Source organism: Caloenas nicobarica, chromosome 4, assembly GCF_036013445.1.
Source record: "Caloenas nicobarica isolate bCalNic1 chromosome 4, bCalNic1.hap1, whole genome shotgun sequence".
NCBI classification, from domain to species: Eukaryota; Metazoa; Chordata; class Aves; order Columbiformes; family Columbidae; genus Caloenas; species Caloenas nicobarica.
This window is the reverse complement of record NC_088248.1, coordinates 66,831,909-66,849,802: the sequence shown is the minus strand read 5'-3', so window position 1 is coordinate 66,849,802 and position 17,894 is coordinate 66,831,909. Positions and strand designations below refer to the sequence as shown.

Here is a 17,894-nt window from a genome sequence, read left to right as displayed (position 1 = left end):
GTCTCCATAAACTATTTCTGTTAAACAAGTATTCATCCATACATAGAATTTTATTAACAGACCATTTCTTGTTTGAGCCTCTTTATGAAGGCTCAAACAAAAGTTAGTGTTGACTCCAACTTCCCCACAGATTACACAACACTGGGAAAAGAAGGGAGACACTATTAAAAACAATAATAATCAGTGAGCAATTTATTCCATCTAATTTCACCTTGCTCACTTCATTTTTCAGAATCTCTAACCATACATAACATTCCCTCACAATGTTCACCCCGAATTAAGTATTCTTTCCAGTCAAAAGTGGGGTTTTTTTTAATCATTTCTGTACTTGCAGAAACTTTAAATAGTTGATATTGCTGAACATTAAATGGTATTTTGATGAGAGAGAGAGAGTGCCACATGGCAGTGATGGCATTGATATTCTCCCTGTTCCCCAGTGTCTGTCCACTTCTTCTCACAGCTCCTTTTAACACAGGGAGACATCAGGAAAGTCCTTGCGAGTTAACTGAAGATACAAAGTCCATTTAACCCACTAATTCACTAACCCTTCATATAGACAATGAATCAGAATGAAAACAGACTCCAATTTCATTCATCTGAATTAGTTCCTGAAGTCTTGTATACATCTATCAAAACGTATGTAATTCACACTCTTCCTATTCAAAAACAAGCATGTAGAACCGAACCACCACAAGCTCTCCAAAAGGCAGCCTCACATGGGGGATGAACAAGAAAGAATGGGGCAAAAAAAGCATTACAGCTGAATGCTGCAAGTCACACACAACACCCACATACGCTACAAATCTGGTTCACTAGCCAGCGGGAGACCTTGTAATGCTTCCACCAGCCACTAGAAAAGAAACATACACATTTGACTTTATTTAAAATAATAACAGGATCACATTAAGTCCTCATTTACTGCATAGTTCTGTAGCATTACGGAAACAAAATCCCAGAACTCAAAGTACTGCTGAGCAGATTTTCATTTAACTTCTATGATGAACAAATAACTTCAACAAGCCTCTTAGTTTTGCTGTTGAGTAACTTAAAACAGTTTTGCGCAAACAGGAGTTTAAATAAAGCCTGTTTTATCTGCAAAAGCAACTTCCCTTTATTCTAAAGAGCCACAAGTCAAATAAGATTTAGTGCAAAATTTAAGGAAGAACTAATAGAACAATTCTAAGCAGAAGTTACATTATTCCACGCATGAAGGGAAAATATGGATTAAAATTAATGTGGACAGTTTCAGTTCAACACCTAGTGGAGAACAGGCCACAAGACAAAGTTCAAAACTTGACACACTGAATTAGAGGATAAAGAATTCTGAAAACTGTATCATTCAATTTTCAACCTTTTTCAAAAGAAAAGGCTGCTGTCTTTGTAGAATTCCAACTTTGCACCTATGGAAGATTTGCTTTGACAGATAATGTTTATTTCAGAAAAATTCTGCAACTTTTATTTTGTTCTACACAGAGACATCATAGTACAGATAAAGGGAGACCACTAGTCTTTTGTTTCAAGTAGATAGAAAGCGGCTTTCAAATAAGTACTATTCAAAACCATATTGTGAAGATTAAAGCATCTGTCAGATGAGTATTGTTTCCAGCATCATCTGTTGATACAGATAGTCGGTGCCCATGCAGCTTTCCACACCACTGACACATCAGCTTGTGTGCCTTCCTCTCTCCACAACCCTTTCAAATGCCTGTTAGACAACAATTAGCTCAAAATGCACTTCAGTCCTGTTCTCAGTCTGTTTCCTCCTTAACAACCTATAATAGGCTTCATTTAATATCAAACATGCACAGAAGCGGAAACAACATCATATATAAAGCTTAGTATCTCAGATTACTCAATCGTAATTATTTTAACCCTTGCTCTTCCACTCTCTGGTCAGTGAATTCACTTTTTGGAGAGAACAAAGTGGGAAATCAACAGTAAAATGCTCTTTGTTATCCTACCTTCCTTTTTAACACCAAAATTAGAGAAGTACAATAAGCTGCTCTCTCATTAAAAGCAACGAACAGCATTATGAAAGGATGCTATTCATTAATGCAGGTGATTTATCTACAGTATTGATGGACATAATTCCAAGTTCAGAACTCGCAATTAAGTGTGACCAGTGTATGAGTGTATGTGTGATATAAACGTACAAGTTACATTATTTCAGACTTACAGCTGAAATCAGTAGTTATTACTGTGAAACTTAAACCCTTTTTCTTCTCAGACTACAAGTAAGACCACAGCCTGGCCTAGGTTTGTGCTTCTGTGGATGGTATAGGATGCCAACCCTGCTTCAGAAGCTTTCTCTCAAAAACACAGAGATGCTTTGGACACAGTAAAACATAACATTCTTCTTTAAGCCATTTATTTCATGTTTAGTCCCTATTCTCTGTAGCGATTTCCCGAGATCCTGCTACTTAGAACACTCAAATTAAAAACTTCTAGGAGCAGCCTGAAAAGAAAGAAGATCCAGATTCCTGGAGATATGGACAAAATCCACAGCAGTGGACTAAGTAAAAACTTAGGATACTTGCAGTCCTCTCAAAAGGAATGGAACTGCATGGCTAATTATTTAAGTGAACAAAGTCCTAGCTCTTTTTACGGTCACTCTGTGTGTAACCATTAAAAGCCTCAGCCTCACTCTCCAAAATGATAAATGAAAACAATAACCAAAAAGTACTTCTACACTAAGATCACAACTGTCCTGATTCAGCAAAGCTGTTTAAAAACCTGAGCATTTAAAAAGTCTGTGCTTCTGTAGAGAAGCAAAGTCCAAAGGTAACACTCATCATCCTGCACTACTCCGGGTCACCAGGGCAAAGGGACAAACAAGTCACCAACTCCTTAGTCTCCCAGCCAATTGTTTGCTCACACTATTTCTCAAACCAAGTTCCTGTACATATTCAAACAAAGAAAATAAATTCAAACTCATGCTTTATGTGAAACACCTCCACCTTTTTAGAGCTGATACAAGTATGTGTGACACTTGAAAACAACCAACGTGCCAGGTTTGTTTGCCAGCAGCATTTTCATGTGCTAACCTGGAGCCTAATGAGAGCACCAGTACTCCACCTAGCATGGTCCCTGTGATGCCTCAAGCTCTTTCAAGAGGAAAGCCACGTGTAAACAAGCAGGAAAGCTTTTTCTCACTTTGGATCTTCCTGCCACACAAAAAGGCAATGAAGAGCTTGAGGAAACAACCAGATCATTCAGAGTCTCAAACCACTGAAAAGACAACAACTGAGATGGGAGCAGTTCAGGAAACTTTCTTCACCACAGTTCTCAGAAGGGCAGGGCAGGAGCACTCCGTCCTCAAGCGCCCTCGAAGGTGCCAGGACTGACAGGTAATGAGCCGACAGGTTCTCCTTTCTTTCATCTCCTCTGTAACGCGATTTTCAACTGCAGCCCCAAGCCAAAACCAACACTTCATAACACACCACAGATATTGCCACAACCGATATGGAACACACAACCTCATGCATAGTGCATGTGCACAAATGCACACAGTCTTGCAAAGAAAAAATAAATTGACAGAGTGCTAAGAAATAATTTTACTTTCCAAAGTAGGTGCTTCTCTCAGCATCTTCTTGATACTATAGAAGATTTACCCTTAATTGATACATAAGCAGCTTAGGTGCGTGTGATCAAGCACTGGATACATCTAAGTCTTGTCAGTATTATGCCTACAGCCATAAATCTTAGCTGACATAACCAGAGCAAACTCAGTCTTGACAAGTTCAGCGAAACTAACACTTTCTCAGATGACAAATGGGTTTCAACGCAAGTACAGCTGCCATTTCAAGAAGCAAGTGTTCTCCTTTTACCAAATGTCCACAACTTGAGGAAAAACTAAGGTGATTCATCTTTGCCTGCAGCAGTTCAATCCTGTTACCCAGAGGAGCCCTCAAAGAGCGAGACCTGCAGACGCAGGCTGAGAGCCCCACTGCAGCCTTCCCCGCACCGTCAGGCTGCTGAAGGCGGAAAGGCCATGTACAAACCACTCAGGTGCCTGTTTTTCCACATTGCACACAAGTGTGTCAGCCACTGACCAAAGCCAAAACAATTTGGCTTTCTCCTGCCACAGTTCATCCTTGGTTTTCAAAAAAGAAGGTTTATGCACTTAACCTCCCGCTCTGCACTGGTGCAGCCTCACCTGGAGCACTGTGCGCAGGTCTGGGCACCACAGGATAAAAAAGATATTAAGCTACTAGAAAGCATCCAGAAGAGGCTACAAAGTTGGTGAAGGGTTTGGAGAGGAAGCCGTATGAGGAGCGGCTGAAGTCACTGGGTTTGTTCAGCCTGGAGAAGAGGAGACCAAGGGGAGACCTCATCACAGCTACACCTTCCTCACAAGGGGAGAAGGAGGGGCAGGCGCCAAATTCGTCTCTTTAGTGACCAGTGAGAGAACCCGAGGGAATGGCAGGGAGATGTGCCAGGGGAGGTTTAGGTTGGACATTAGGAAAAGGTTCTTCACCCAGAGAGTGGTGCAGCACTGGAACAGGCTCCCCAGGGAGGTGTCACAGCCCCAAGCCTGACAGTGTTCAAGAAAAGACTGGACAACGGCCTCAGACACATGGTGTGAACTGTGGGGTTGTCCTGTGCAGGGACAGGAGTTGAACTCGATGATCCTTGTGGGTCCCTTCCAACTCAGGACATTCTAACCTGCAAGATCATGAATATCAAGTGAAAATCCTTTCAGCACAGAGTGGAGTACTAAGAACACACTCCTCTCTGGGACTTTGTTTATAACTATCACAGCAATATTTTTTACAAACATCTTTAAGAAGCTCCCTTCTCAGCAAGCCGGCCTTCAAAGATACTATTCCAAATGCCTCCTCGTTGTCTAAGCCTGCACACAAACCCCAGCACACAGCGCTAGCAGGCAGCCAGGCCCCCACAAGTCAGTTACTCCAAACCAAACACTACAGGGCCCCCATTCACTTGCTGAAGTACTTGTTTAAGCCCTGGGAATCCAAGGAGCACAAAGGAACCCCAGGGAACAGGGACTGTATGGGATCATTAGAGGAAGCAATTACAACCCCATGGACAGCAGACTGCAAATATCAACAAAAACTAGCAACAGCATGTTTTGATCCTTAACAATGTGGACAACATAAATGTAGGCAGCATTCCCTCTGGGTCAGAAGGACCCTCAGAAGCTCCCTGCTTGTTGAATACCTGTGAAACTCACCACCAGGTCGCACGACATAAGGCAATAGATGCATAAAATATTGGTGTGTGGTGTGCAAGTACAAACAAAAAGTGAGCAGCTCTTGTTTTCAAAACCGAGCAGAAGTAGATGTTAAAGGGAAGGATATTAAAGGCCAGGTTACAAACAGAGCACCTGGAACTTCAAAGCCAATCACCTGTTTGAACTTAATCCTCAGATGCTCATGATGACATCACATGGTGACCAAGATTACGTGTTCCTCCTTTAAAAGGTAGTAAGGACAGCCTTTGCTCTCTGGAATTCAATGTACTTGAAAAGATTCAAGTTAAAAAACTCAGTTTAGCGAGTACCACCATTTCTGTAACACTGGCAAAACCACTAAAGGCTACACTAGAACAGAATTTGGACAGATGGCTCTATTTTGTTGGATGAGAAAAGCCGAGCAGCAGTTAAACATCCTACTTTGAGCAGGGTCTAAATGTGCCCGTTCCACTGTGCTTCCTCTGGGCTGAAGGACAGCATTTGTTTGAGTTAGCAGTTGTGCTACCAGAATGGGTAACAGAAGTTCATGCTTTGAAGTGCTGAGAAGCCTCCTGCTTCAGAATTAAGTCTGGTCCCATGGCAACAAACAGACAGAGGTCCACAAAAGCTTCAGCACCTCAAACATGACTGATGACTGCAGTTCTGCTGCACAGTACCCTATGTTAACTTTAACCTAAGAACAAAAATCAATGTAGGTTTCAGCCAATTTAGTAAATCTAAAGAAACTGCTTCAAAAAGCAGCAGGCTTTCCAAGAATGATGTTTGCCAATTACCTAAGTATTTTATCACCCTATTCATCTCATGCAAAAAAAAAAAAAAGTTTACATGAGGAGAAAGAGATTAGCTGAAGCAATCACGTGTTCAAAACATGTTAGATACAGCCAACTCTGCTTGATGCCTGAAGTTTACTTCTAGAACCATTTATTCAAAATATATCATACTTCAAACATTATATGACAAAAATGAGAGACATTATTAAGGCCTTAAATAAATAAACACACACCAAACAACCCAAACACCAAAAAGTAGACTAGTCCTCTTCCTCATTCACTGCTTTAACTGGGTATCTGCATTTAGAATACCTCATCATTCATACAAGGGCCATGTTTAAAAGAGGTCACGTAACTGCTTTAAGTAGCCAGTGCTTTCATTTCAACAGCTGAGTGACAAAATGTTGGATGTTCTCATTCCATACAAAAATGAAAGAAAAAATGTATTAACAAAACTATAACTGAGATCTGGGAAAACCATAGTAGTCACCCAAGTGTTTGGCAAATATTTGTATTTTAAGCTACATACACTTATATTGATCAATAAAATACTCCATCACTACCAGACCACTTAAGAATCCTTAAATGTCAAAGCTCTTCAATACAGGTATGGACCCTACCAATATTTACCTATTTACGGAACATGAGATTAAGAACTATGGTGAAAAAATCACAAGAGGCATCACTGGAGAAGCCAGAAAGAAAGACCCTTGTTCAGAGGAAAAAAGCCTTGTTCAGAACTCCTTTCACTGTAATGTAGAAGGAATATTTTAAGTAGATTTAAGATGCTTCCATATACCATAAAGATAATACAGAGTAGGATTCAGAGCCTTAGCTGCTAGCAATATTTGCAAACTTAGAACAGAAAAAATAAGTTGTTAACACCAATTTAAATTCAAATAGCAAGCTATTACCTCTTTCAAAGTAAAATATCACAAAAGAACTTTGTCCTATGATCTTACTTAATCTCCCTGTTCAAATACAAATATATTTTATGGAAATACTACCTGGCAAAGAAGTTCGTAAAAGGTCCCAATATTTTTCGTTTACTGTCCACGTCTGCCTCCTGACAACACTCCTGCTGGCTCTCATCATTGGTCTCTTTAGTGGAATTCAGGGTAACATCCGAGAAGTGTGCCTCATCGGTCTCGAGATTAACAATTGCACTTGAACTGCTTGTGACCACAAAGTCCAAAATGTCTTCATTGCTAACTGATAAAGTTGTTGACAGTTCTGTGCTAAGACTAGAAACACTACAGACAGAGATATCATCACTTCGATTCAGAGTTTTTGAAGTTGGACTATAAAGTTTGACGGTGTCATACCCAGTTCTTGGGAAAGTAGAGGATTTTCGCACAGCATGGTCATGTTCAGAAGTCAGAGAATGTGGAGGCACATAAGACGGCAGTGTACATGCACTCTGAAAAGCCTTGTCAGGCACAACTTCAGCTTCTGACTGCTTTCTCTTCACATTTAACACATTGCAGTGAACAGGCTCTGGATTTCCTATTTCTAGAGTTGGAATACCAGAATCCACTGATTTAAGGCTATGACAATCTTCTAAAGCACTGGGCAGCTGGTCAGGCCCGTTCTCGGGCAATGAGAGAGATTTTGGGGTCCCGGAGTTCAAGTTTTGAAGGCCCTGGATACTGCCCACTCTTGTGTCCAGAATTCCCATGAAGCTCAAACCATTTAAGGAGTTGGATAAATTCACATCGGTTGTCTTGGCCCAACTGGTAACTGGTTAAAAAGAAAGAAAAGACAAGATTATGAGTTTGCAGGAAGGTTGTGGTTTGTTTGGGGTTTTTTGTTTGGTTGTTTTTATATATATATATATATACACACACATATATATATATACACACACATATATATATATACACACATATACACACACCCCCTCAGTTCTGTCATAATTTAGGCTTTTAATTAAAAGTTATTAATCTTCTCTTGTGCATGATTACTATTCCTTCTCCCTGCTCGAACAAGCAGGACAATGGCAACTTAAAATAGGCTTCTAGAAAATGTCAAGCATGAAAGCTTTTTATAAGCAGTTTGCGTGCCAGTGTTTGTTTCATATAAATCTCCTGAGAGTGAAATTACATATTATAAAAACTGCAGTACTTTAACATTCCACATCAATATCAAGGCAAATATTTGAAAAAAATTTTATACAGTCATAAACGCATATTTACTGATGTTGGGGGGCTGCGAAACTTGTTTTCATATACTTCAACCAAAATTCTGAAGTGTTCATTTAAACAGAATTTCTTAGCATTCTTCTGGAAACCACAAAAATAGTAATGAATTTGTCACTGAAACAGAATGCATAATATATCAGTTCTGCGTTAATCAAGAGATGCAAAATCTGAATAGCTATAAAGCTATCCCTGTAGTCAACATTTGGACAAGACACATGACGCAGTTCACCAGCGCACGTCCACCAAACTGACACTTGCAAATATATAGTATTTCCCACACTCAGAGACTGCTGTCCTTCGTATCTGCGACACACACTCACACCGTCTCCCTAGGAGCTGCCGGCAGGGCAGTTAATCCAGTCGGTGCCCCACTTCCAGCCTAAATCCGAGCGACTCAAAGAAAGGGCAGTCCAGCACGAGCTGCAGGTTAGATGCATTGTCCTCATGGGCAACTGCAGCCTTTCATAAACCTGGAACACCATCAGGACGCTGCCCTGGCTCCCAAAACTGCTGCTGACCCTTGAAAACACTACACAATTATATTCTCGTTCTATATGAACAGTTAAATTATCTACAGCTCTGCTGAAGTTTGCAATGTAATTATTCTGCAGCAGCTGGCAGAACAAATACGCACATATTGCTTCAGTTTCTTCACTCTGAAACACTCTGGGCTAAGTGTGAAGGAGTGAAGAATACTTCTCCCATCTTGCAAACAGCTTGCTTTCTAGACAGATTTTTCTCTGGTTCCTGAAGCCAGTGTCTCCTGCTTCTGGCCTTCTACTCTCTCTCAAGTGTAGCACTTAATTAAAGGTGCCAATTGTCCCCTAGCAGGTACTCCCTGCATTTGACTTTCAAAAAAACAAACAAGACTCATACCCACCCCCAAACAAACAAACAAAACCACCACAAACATCTCATTCAGGAAAACTGGTTCCTCCCAGCAGTTCCAAACCACTGGCTACTGGCACCCAAGCCCAAGCAAACACCAGGGTTTGACACACTTCATTCTTAGTTCTGAGCCCATCAATATTTTGACTTTGTGATACTGACAGGGAGTAAGTGACAGAAAACACATTTCAAACATATTCTACTGGTCGAAACGGTAACAATTTTTGCCACAAGCTTTCAGTCACATGAAAAGTTCGTGAATCCAAACGTACTTCATGTGCTATACCAGCTCCTTAGCTTAGGAAGGACACAAATGCTATTTACTCACTGATGCAACACTCCAGTTCAATCCACTCCTCTGTGTAGGGAAAAGTCAAGTAGAAACAACTTTGGACATTTCATCTTTTAGACCTTTTCAGAACTTTCTAACAGCCAGCTATGTGCTAGCCATGCAAATCAATCAGTGCATCAATTGCCTAATCCTTTGGATAAGCAAGGCTTCCAATTACTGTTTTGACCAAAAAGCCTGTGAAAGATGCGCACTTTTCATATAGAGTTGCTATAGCAACTTTTTTGCACATTACCACAGTTTGAAAAGTTTACATCCCCTGCAAATTAAAGAACTGATGTCTTGAGATAGCCAGCATACCAACTGTATACATTACAAACCTCTCTGTTCACTAAATTAAACTGCGAGGGCCATAGAAAACAAAACAAAAAAACCACACACACAGAAAACCCTGAACAACGATCCTCGAATACAGGCAACAAACTGTTCTACTTCATGAAGTCAACTGTGATAATCAAAGTGTACAAATATAATGTAACACAGAGCATTAGATATAATTACTGTTGCATATACTTGGATCTCAGGCTCTCAGACCTTCTTGCTTGGATTCATTTATTTTTCCAATGTAAGTCTGGCTATTTTCTCTTGCCCATGCTCACCCACCCCTTCATACACATCATACTGCTCTTTAATTGAACAGCCCACCCAGCCCCGCTGTTTCTCCAAAGCATAACGCACACACTGCAGAACTGCATCTGCAAGAGCGCAAGTGTTTGCTTTACCACAATTTGTACTTATTAACGCATCCAGACAATGTAGTTCAGAAATGTATTCAGCCAGGGACAACTTTGATGCTGTTTGGGTAAACAGCACCGGCATGTTCCGATAACGAAGGCCTTCAGTGACTGCCTTCTCTTCTGCTCAATGACTTTCCCAAGTAAGAGTCAGTCCTTAGTTTAATTGCACAGCTCTTCTCCACTAAGCTTACAAATGGAAAGTGCTCAAGTGGCCTTGGAAGAGCCAGTAAACACAGCAGCTCAAGAGACCAAACAATACTTTAAAGGAGAGAGTTCAAAGAGAAGTGAAAATAAATTTCCATGTGGGGTACTGAAGCTATTTTAATTTGGCTTGGTATTTTTTTAGGTAAGAAATTTAACAGGAAGAGGTCCTTTAAACAGGCAACCAGCAAAAACAGAAATATATAACAGCTACAGCTTGCTGGAGCAAATTATGCAATAACAAGCTACAAAGGTTTTACACAGTTCAGCGAAACTGTTGGAAGCTTTGAAGTATACCCATCAAGGGCTTTAAATGGAAACTTGAGATGTAATCAGCTGTCAAAAACATACATGAGAACTCCTTGATTAATTTTGCATTAGGTTGTTGTAGGATTGTTTTTAAGGATGTAGTGAAGTGATACTTACACTCCGTATTTTAGCTGCCTCACTGGTAAGTGCAACTGATTTCAAACATTTTAAGTGTTCTGTGCTCCAACACTAACTTCTTTCCATAAATAATTTAATAGCATAACATTATCATAATAATAAACATAATGTTATTAAAGTATTACCAGTGTAATAAACTATTGAGAAAGAATACGGAATTTTTTTCTGCACAACACTCATCATTCCCATGGTTTATTTAGATGCTCATATATTTAAGTAAAACTTATATTTGTAAATAACCTATAACTTATAGGAACCATGACCTCATGAGTGTGAGTATCCCAGAAGAGAGCAAAAGAGGGAAAGGGAGACAGGAAATCACAGCAGAGGTCACAAGTGGCAAGGAGAGGGAAGGGAGGTATTATTTACTCATCAACTCTTCCAACATAAATGCTAAGAGGCATCAAATAAACATAGTTTTGTAGCCAGGTTCAGAATTAACCAACAGGACAGAGCTATTCATGCAAAAGTAGCTAACTGCATAACTCCTTGCCACAGTACACTGAAGATGCTGGAAGTTCACACATAGGCTCAGGGAAGAAAAAAAATCACTGAGGATTACTGAACAAAGAGGAACCCAGGAGATCTCTGAACTGCAAGAGTCAGAACTTCAGGCAAATACCAGTGTACACTAGCCCTGCTTTTAGGCCCTCTCCCAGGTAAATTCTTCTGTCTGGCAGGTGGAGTTTGGGTCCATCCCAGTACGGCTGTCCACACATTCCCCTTACATTCCCCAGATTCTGATCACCACATGTACGAAGGCTCTCACAATAGCCAGAGGCTTTAAACCAGACTTTGCCTCTACATATCGCCCAACAACACAGAGGGAACAAGTCATATCTGTTTATAACTTCTAAGATCTAGAATAAAATGGCTTTTTAATTCATTTTGATGTAAAATTTAAAGAAAGTTAATAGCGGTAAAACAAAGATCAGAAAGATGTCAGCTTGAGCCAAGTTTGCTGTGACTTGCAATGCAATTTAGGCAATTAACTTGCTTAGAAGGAAGGGTAAGAAAACTATCCACAAAACAGGCTTTTTATCTTCTTGCCTCACAGGAATGACAAGAGTGGCCTATGAATACTGCTCAGTTCTCAAAGAGTTAACATCTCAGTTTTTATCACCTCGTCTCTTCAACACTTACCTGTGGCAGCTTTTAAAAAAAGGCTTTAAGAGCAAGGAATTGCCTCAATTACAAAGCTGCAACTGTTTTTTTTTTTTTCCTCTTCTTAAACAAAAAACATTTTAAAAAGTGAAGGGTTTAAAATCTGCATGCATTTTACAGTATTTTTGTTGAATGTACCCAAAACACATCGTTGCTACCAACAGCAGGTGACCTCAGTGCACAAGAGCATCAAAACCAGTTTTGTTTATTAAACATTTCTTGGTTCAGATTGTTCATGTTCTAACAGCCACGGCATTGCTGAAGAATTCCTGACCCTACAAAACAGCTTTTGACAAAGCATGAGAATGAAATACAGTGACTGAGGCTACATGTGCAAGCACTGCCAAAACGTCAATGGCAAAAAGAAATGGGATTTTTTTTTTTATTAAGAAGTCTTTTATGTAACTCCCAGCTGGCATCCTTCACAGAGTGTGAGCTTTACAAACCTGGCTTCCAAGTGAATTGCTTGGAGAGTGATTGTAAGTAAACCATCCACGGCTTTTCCACTTTTCTGCTATGTCAGGCAGGTGATATAAATGAGTCACAGTGTTCTTCTAAAGCCTGTGTTCCGGAAGCAGTTTACAAGGCGGTTTTTTCCTCCCCACACCAATATCACTGAAAAAAAATATCTTAGGCCACATTAAATTATCAGCAGCGTTGTAAGAACTTCTGCTGATGTCAGTAGTTTTGTTTTGTGCCTGGGAATCACCTAAAAGACTTCAATTAGAAAGTGAAACAGAGATTGAAGTCCCCTCCTGACACCGCGAAGGTTTCCTGGCCGGTGGCCTTCAAAAAAAATTTTAAAAGAAAAAAAAAATCAAAAAGACAAAAAGCACCCAGCCGATGCGTTTCCCCAAAGGCTTGAGGACTCAACGCTCACCCTCCCTTGTGGTCTTTAAACCACTCGGCGAAGACTCTGGCGGCGCCGAGCAGCTCATCGAACTTTTTAAGGTGGCCGCGGAGGGGCCGAGCGCGGCCCGCCCGGCCCAGTGCCCAGAGACCCCGCACCGCCGGGGCCGCTCCCGCTCCCGGCTGCCCAGAGACCCCGCACCGCCGGGGCCGCTCCCGGCTGCCCAGAGACCCCGCACCGCCGGGGCCGCTCCCGGCTGCCCAGAGACCCCGCACCGCCGGGGCCGCTCCTGCTCCCGCCCGCCCGCCGCGCAGGTGGCGGCGGCTCCGCACAGCCCGGCCCTGGCCCGCTCCCCCCCGGCTCTGCCCCTCAGCCCAACAGGTGCCCCGCACACCCCCGGCCCCGAGCAGCGCCGCCCGCCGCCGCCCGCGGAGGAACAGCCGCGCAGAAACTTTGACGCCTCACCGGGGTAGCGCTGCCCTCCGCCGCTCTCCTCATGCTGGGCCATGCCCGACCCGCCTCACGGCTGCTGCGGGACTAGGAGGCAGCTGGCGGCTGCGGCGGACGGTCCATGTCGCTGTGCGGTCCCCGCGGAGGAACGGCGGGTTCAACGCAGGTGAGGGGGCGCAGCCCCCGCCCGCCGGGCGCTCTCCCCGCACGGCGCGGAGCCTCCCATGGCGCCCGCCCGAGCGGCGCACAGCTGGCTGCGGGCTCTGCCGGCGGGACAGGTGCCGGGCTCTTCCCGGGACGCTCCGCTCCGCTCCCCGCGGCTCGGCCTCCCCCCGCCCCGCCGCCGCTCCCCCTCCCCAGCGCGGCGGTGAGAAGCGCCGCCCGCCGGGGAACGAGACGCCTGCGCGGTGGGGGGCGGGGAGGCGGCCGTTGGGCGCCGCCGCCATTTTGAATCGCCTCAGCGCGCCGGGGTCTGGGGGCCGCCGCGGGGGTGCGTTGCGAGCCCGCAGCTCGGAGGCGGGTCCGGGGAGCGGGGCAGGCTGAGCAGCGGGGGCTGTAACCGGGGCCGCTTGCTCCGAGCAGCTCCGCCCGCGCGGCAGCGGGGCCGCCCTGCCGGTACCGCGCGGCTGCAGCCCGGGCCGCGGAACCGCCCGCGGGGGGACGGCCGGGCCCGGGCTGCATTTAATAACAAAGCAAAATCTGGCCGTTTTTGCAGGTCTGGGCTGTGGGACGTTTTACTCGGGGGCACAAGCGGAGCTGTACCCATAGCTCTGTGAAGCTGAACGGTAATGCCAAAAGCGGAGGCTTTGGGAAAGCAGTTGCTATTCCAGCGTGTTTGAGTGGTCTTTGCGTTTCCTTCACCCGCCGTCTCGAAGCGCTCCCTTCGGGCGGCGGCAAAGTCAACCTGCGCGCAGCCCGCCGCCCCCCCTGGCGGGATGCGTGTGTCCCCGACAGCTTTGAACTCGCTCTTCTTGTGGTCGGGGTTCTTTTTGTTGTTTGGTTGGGTTTTGGTTGGTTGGGTTGTTGTTTTTGTTTGTTTGTATGTGTGTGTGTTTTGTTTGGGTTTTTTTTTTGTAAAGGTCACGTACGTTTTGCATCTGGCGATTGTGTCTCTACAATGGTAGTAGATAAACTTGTCTCCCATCTTAACTAAGGAGGTACCAGCCTCACATTTCCTCACTCCTTTTATGTCTGCCCTGAAGCTGGAACTGTGAGTGCAGCAAGTGCAGAAATAGCTGAACTTCTGTTAATATAATGAGTTCAATATCAAGAAGAGCAAAGCCGTAATTGTTCCAAGCTTTGATGTGGGCAAGTTGCACCTGGATAAACTGTGAGAGGCTGAGGTGAACTTGTACAGAAGTACTTGCCACCGTGACCCCAGTGACACCAGTTCCATGCTATCAAGATGACAAGTAGGCACCGAAAACCTACGGTGAACCAAAAATGATACCTCTGCAGGTACCTTCTGTGACTGCGTCAGAGACTGATGAATTTCAGTGCTCATTCTGCTGGATTTCTAAGATGAGTGTCAACACAAGATTGGCACTAATTTCTCCATATCTTTCTTTGAAATCCAGTGCTACCTTTTCGAGACAGCTTGCATATTACTACCAAAAGAAGGTAAATAAAAGCAAAACAGCTTTGAAGCACTATAAACTTATTTATATGCAAGAGGTATACTATTTTGAAGCATATGCTGTCACTAATTCCTTTCTCAGTATTAACATTTTCCTTCTGATTTTGAGAGCGGGGATCAATTCTTCTGTTGGAGCAACCAGAACAGTGTATTGTCATCATGGTATCCTCAAACCTGGGTCAAAGTTACTGGGTTCCCAGGGTAAACAGAACAGAAATAGACAATCATGAATCTCGGAAGTCTGCGGAGTGACTCCAAAGGCAACAATGATACTCCCTCATCTTCATATTATTATTTAGGCTGAAGAAACTGTTAGGAAAATCTGCTGTGGGAAATCTTTCAGCAGTGGCAGAGTGTAGAGCACAGCTGGAAGTTTCAAATCATGCAAGGAGTTAGGTGCTTAAATACTTTTTGAGTCACCACTTATTTAAGGATAGAATTTTGCCTAACAACCAGAATACCTTTGAGATCCCCTTCTCAGTGATTTATTTTAGCGGATATTTTCCATTTCCAACCCACAGATGACTCTTCCTATTCATCGGGTAGGTTTTTTGGTAGCCACTCACAACAAAATTCTTACTGTTCTTTGCACTGAAGAAACACAGAACAACCAGGGTCCCAGCCTAGTAATATTAAAAAAAACCACTCTTTATTGCAGACAAATGACTCTATAACTCATGGAAAAGGGTACATAGTATTTCTGGTTGTTGTGAGCTATTAGCAAAAATTGACTTTTTGCATTAGCAGTTACGTCAGTGAAAGCCGCCTCCATCCGAGATAACATAGTTTCTGTCTGCAAGTATTGTGTATTACTGTTCCTCCGGACTGGGAAAAGCCGAAGGGCTGACATTATGTGACTAAATGCAGCATCGCACCATTAGCTCTCAGGGAAGTGTGGCATGTCCCAATTACTGAAAGGAAACAGAACAGGTACTACCAGGCACAGGAAGTATAAATGCATAACTAACTGCAAAGGGAACCTTCAGCGCCTTTGTTTTTCAGCTGTGCAAAATATAAAGTTTGTCCAGAAGGGCACACTGAAAAACCAAGTCATCTTGTAAGTAAATCTTCAAAAGCGTAAGAAGTTAGTTGTGGCGCTTACTGAGTGTGGTTATCATCAGTGCTCTGGCACTGATTCAGAGTCAGCTGAACCTGTAAAATACTTAATTTCCTACAAATTCTTGGGAGAAAATCCTGATGTTTTGTTCAACAGTGTCTTGCCCGTGGCTGTTGTGTAGAAATGAAGCACTACATAGAGCAGCCTCAAACTGGCAGCCAGTGTTCACCTAGTGGGCAAACCCATGGAAGTGGTCTAACAGATCAGTGCTAGAGAATTTAATTTTCTGAAAACATTCAATTCAAAAGCCTTGTCATACAAACTCATACCAGCAGAATTATATAAGCCAATTTTATGGTTACTCTGTAAAAAAACAACTTGAAGGGTTTGTGCTGTGTTCTGTCTCACAAATTTGTCCAAAATATACTACATACGACAAAGGAATGCAGAGTAATGGTCCTTCCTTTGTTCCTGCAGAACAAGGTTGAGTTCAGGAGCAGAAACACAAGCTTCCCTCATGCATCTTATGCCTGTAGATGTAGGAAATCATTCTCTGCTTAGGCTTTCAGTTGTATTTTGAAGCTTCAGCAATTTTGCAATCGATACAACTTTTATTTTTTTTAAGAACTAGATGAGAGCATCTAGATTGAATTTTCATTCATCAGAAGCCAAGTATGATACAAGCAGCTTTCAGAGACAGCCAAACTGAGCTTCATTTGAATTGGCTGTGCAGCTCCCTGTCTACCTCGAGGTCAGTAATTCTGTCACAAAGTAGAAGACATCTCAATATATTTTTTCTCTAGTTAACCAGAGATTTGCATATTGAGAAGATAAAACAATTGCACATCATTGAATAATAGCTGGTCAGCAGCTCTTGGCTCCATTTCCCATCACTGTCATTTAAGGCAGTTTTAGCTCATGCAAGCAGGAGTGCAAGTGTACTCAGTGTAGCAGGTGATGGATAATCTGTTCTTGTCCATCCTGCTAAGAGACAGAAAAGTTCACACCTGAAGGTGTTAGAACAGCGATGAGATATTGATCTGTTTCCTCCTGGCTTTACAGAATTACTTGTATGCATGGTAAAGAAACTAATGCATGTTTTATGACACAGGAAAGGGAACAATTAATAAATTCAGGTTTCTACTGACTTGTAGCAATAAGCAGGATGATTTGATCAAAAATATCAATACCTCACAAGAAGATGGTGATGTTTTTGACAAATGGAGAATACCATGCTCTTCTACTTCAACTTAATCTCAAACTAATTGTGCTCACACAAAACTAACGTGTCTTTTGCACATCTGTGTTTGATAGTAGTTCATTTCCAGCACAACCACCGTCTGCACGAGCGTTCCTGCGAGCCGGGGAAGGTCTGTGCACCGAACCATTTTAATAGGTTTGGTCTGAGTCAGGAACAGCTCGAGAAAAGCCCGCCTCCTCCTATAGACTTTAAACCCGATAAAGGAGGAAGAAAACGAAGCCAGCTCTGTAATTATCATTACTGTTAACCCTTCTGTAACCACTGGGTAAGAATAGACTTATATGGTTTAAAGTTCCCCTCCATGAGACAGCAAGAAAATGAAAAGCAGGAAAGGCAGGGAAGATGGTGCAAGACTTTCCAGCACATTCAAATTGATTTTACTGAAGCGTGATGCGTGTGACTGGAACGTTTCTATCGCTGTCTACAAGCTGTTTAGGAAAGACAACATGAGTAATAAGGTTTAAAGGAATAAGACTGTACTAACTAAAAATATTGCTACTTTTAAATATCTCAGAATTGCAGAATCTTAAGTGCCCATAAATAATTGCTAACGAAGCCTCCATGGTACTTCTTTGGATCTAAACTCATCACTAAATCACACCAGAGAAGAAAACAAGGGTTTTTTTATGAACAGCTGAATAATGAGAAGTTGGAATGCTGTAGCAGAC

General features: G+C 42.8%; 1 protein-coding gene across 5 annotated transcripts in view; it reads right to left on the bottom strand.

Moving 5' to 3' along the window:
• Positions 1 to 13,555, bottom strand: part of TBC1D14 (TBC1 domain family member 14) — a 74,509-nt gene extending 60,954 nt beyond the window's left edge. For all 5 annotated transcript variants that reach the window (XM_065634098.1, XM_065634095.1, XM_065634094.1 and 2 more), the window contains exons 1-2: positions 13,288 to 13,555; positions 6,993 to 7,725 (exon numbers count right to left, since the gene is read on the bottom strand). In XM_065634098.1, the coding sequence (XP_065490170.1) occupies positions 6,993 to 7,725; positions 13,288 to 13,330 (776 nt within the window). In that variant the 5' untranslated portion in view covers positions 13,331 to 13,555. The remainder of the gene's footprint in view (positions 1 to 6,992; positions 7,726 to 13,287) is intronic.
• Positions 13,556 to 17,894: the final 4,339 nt, after the last annotated feature.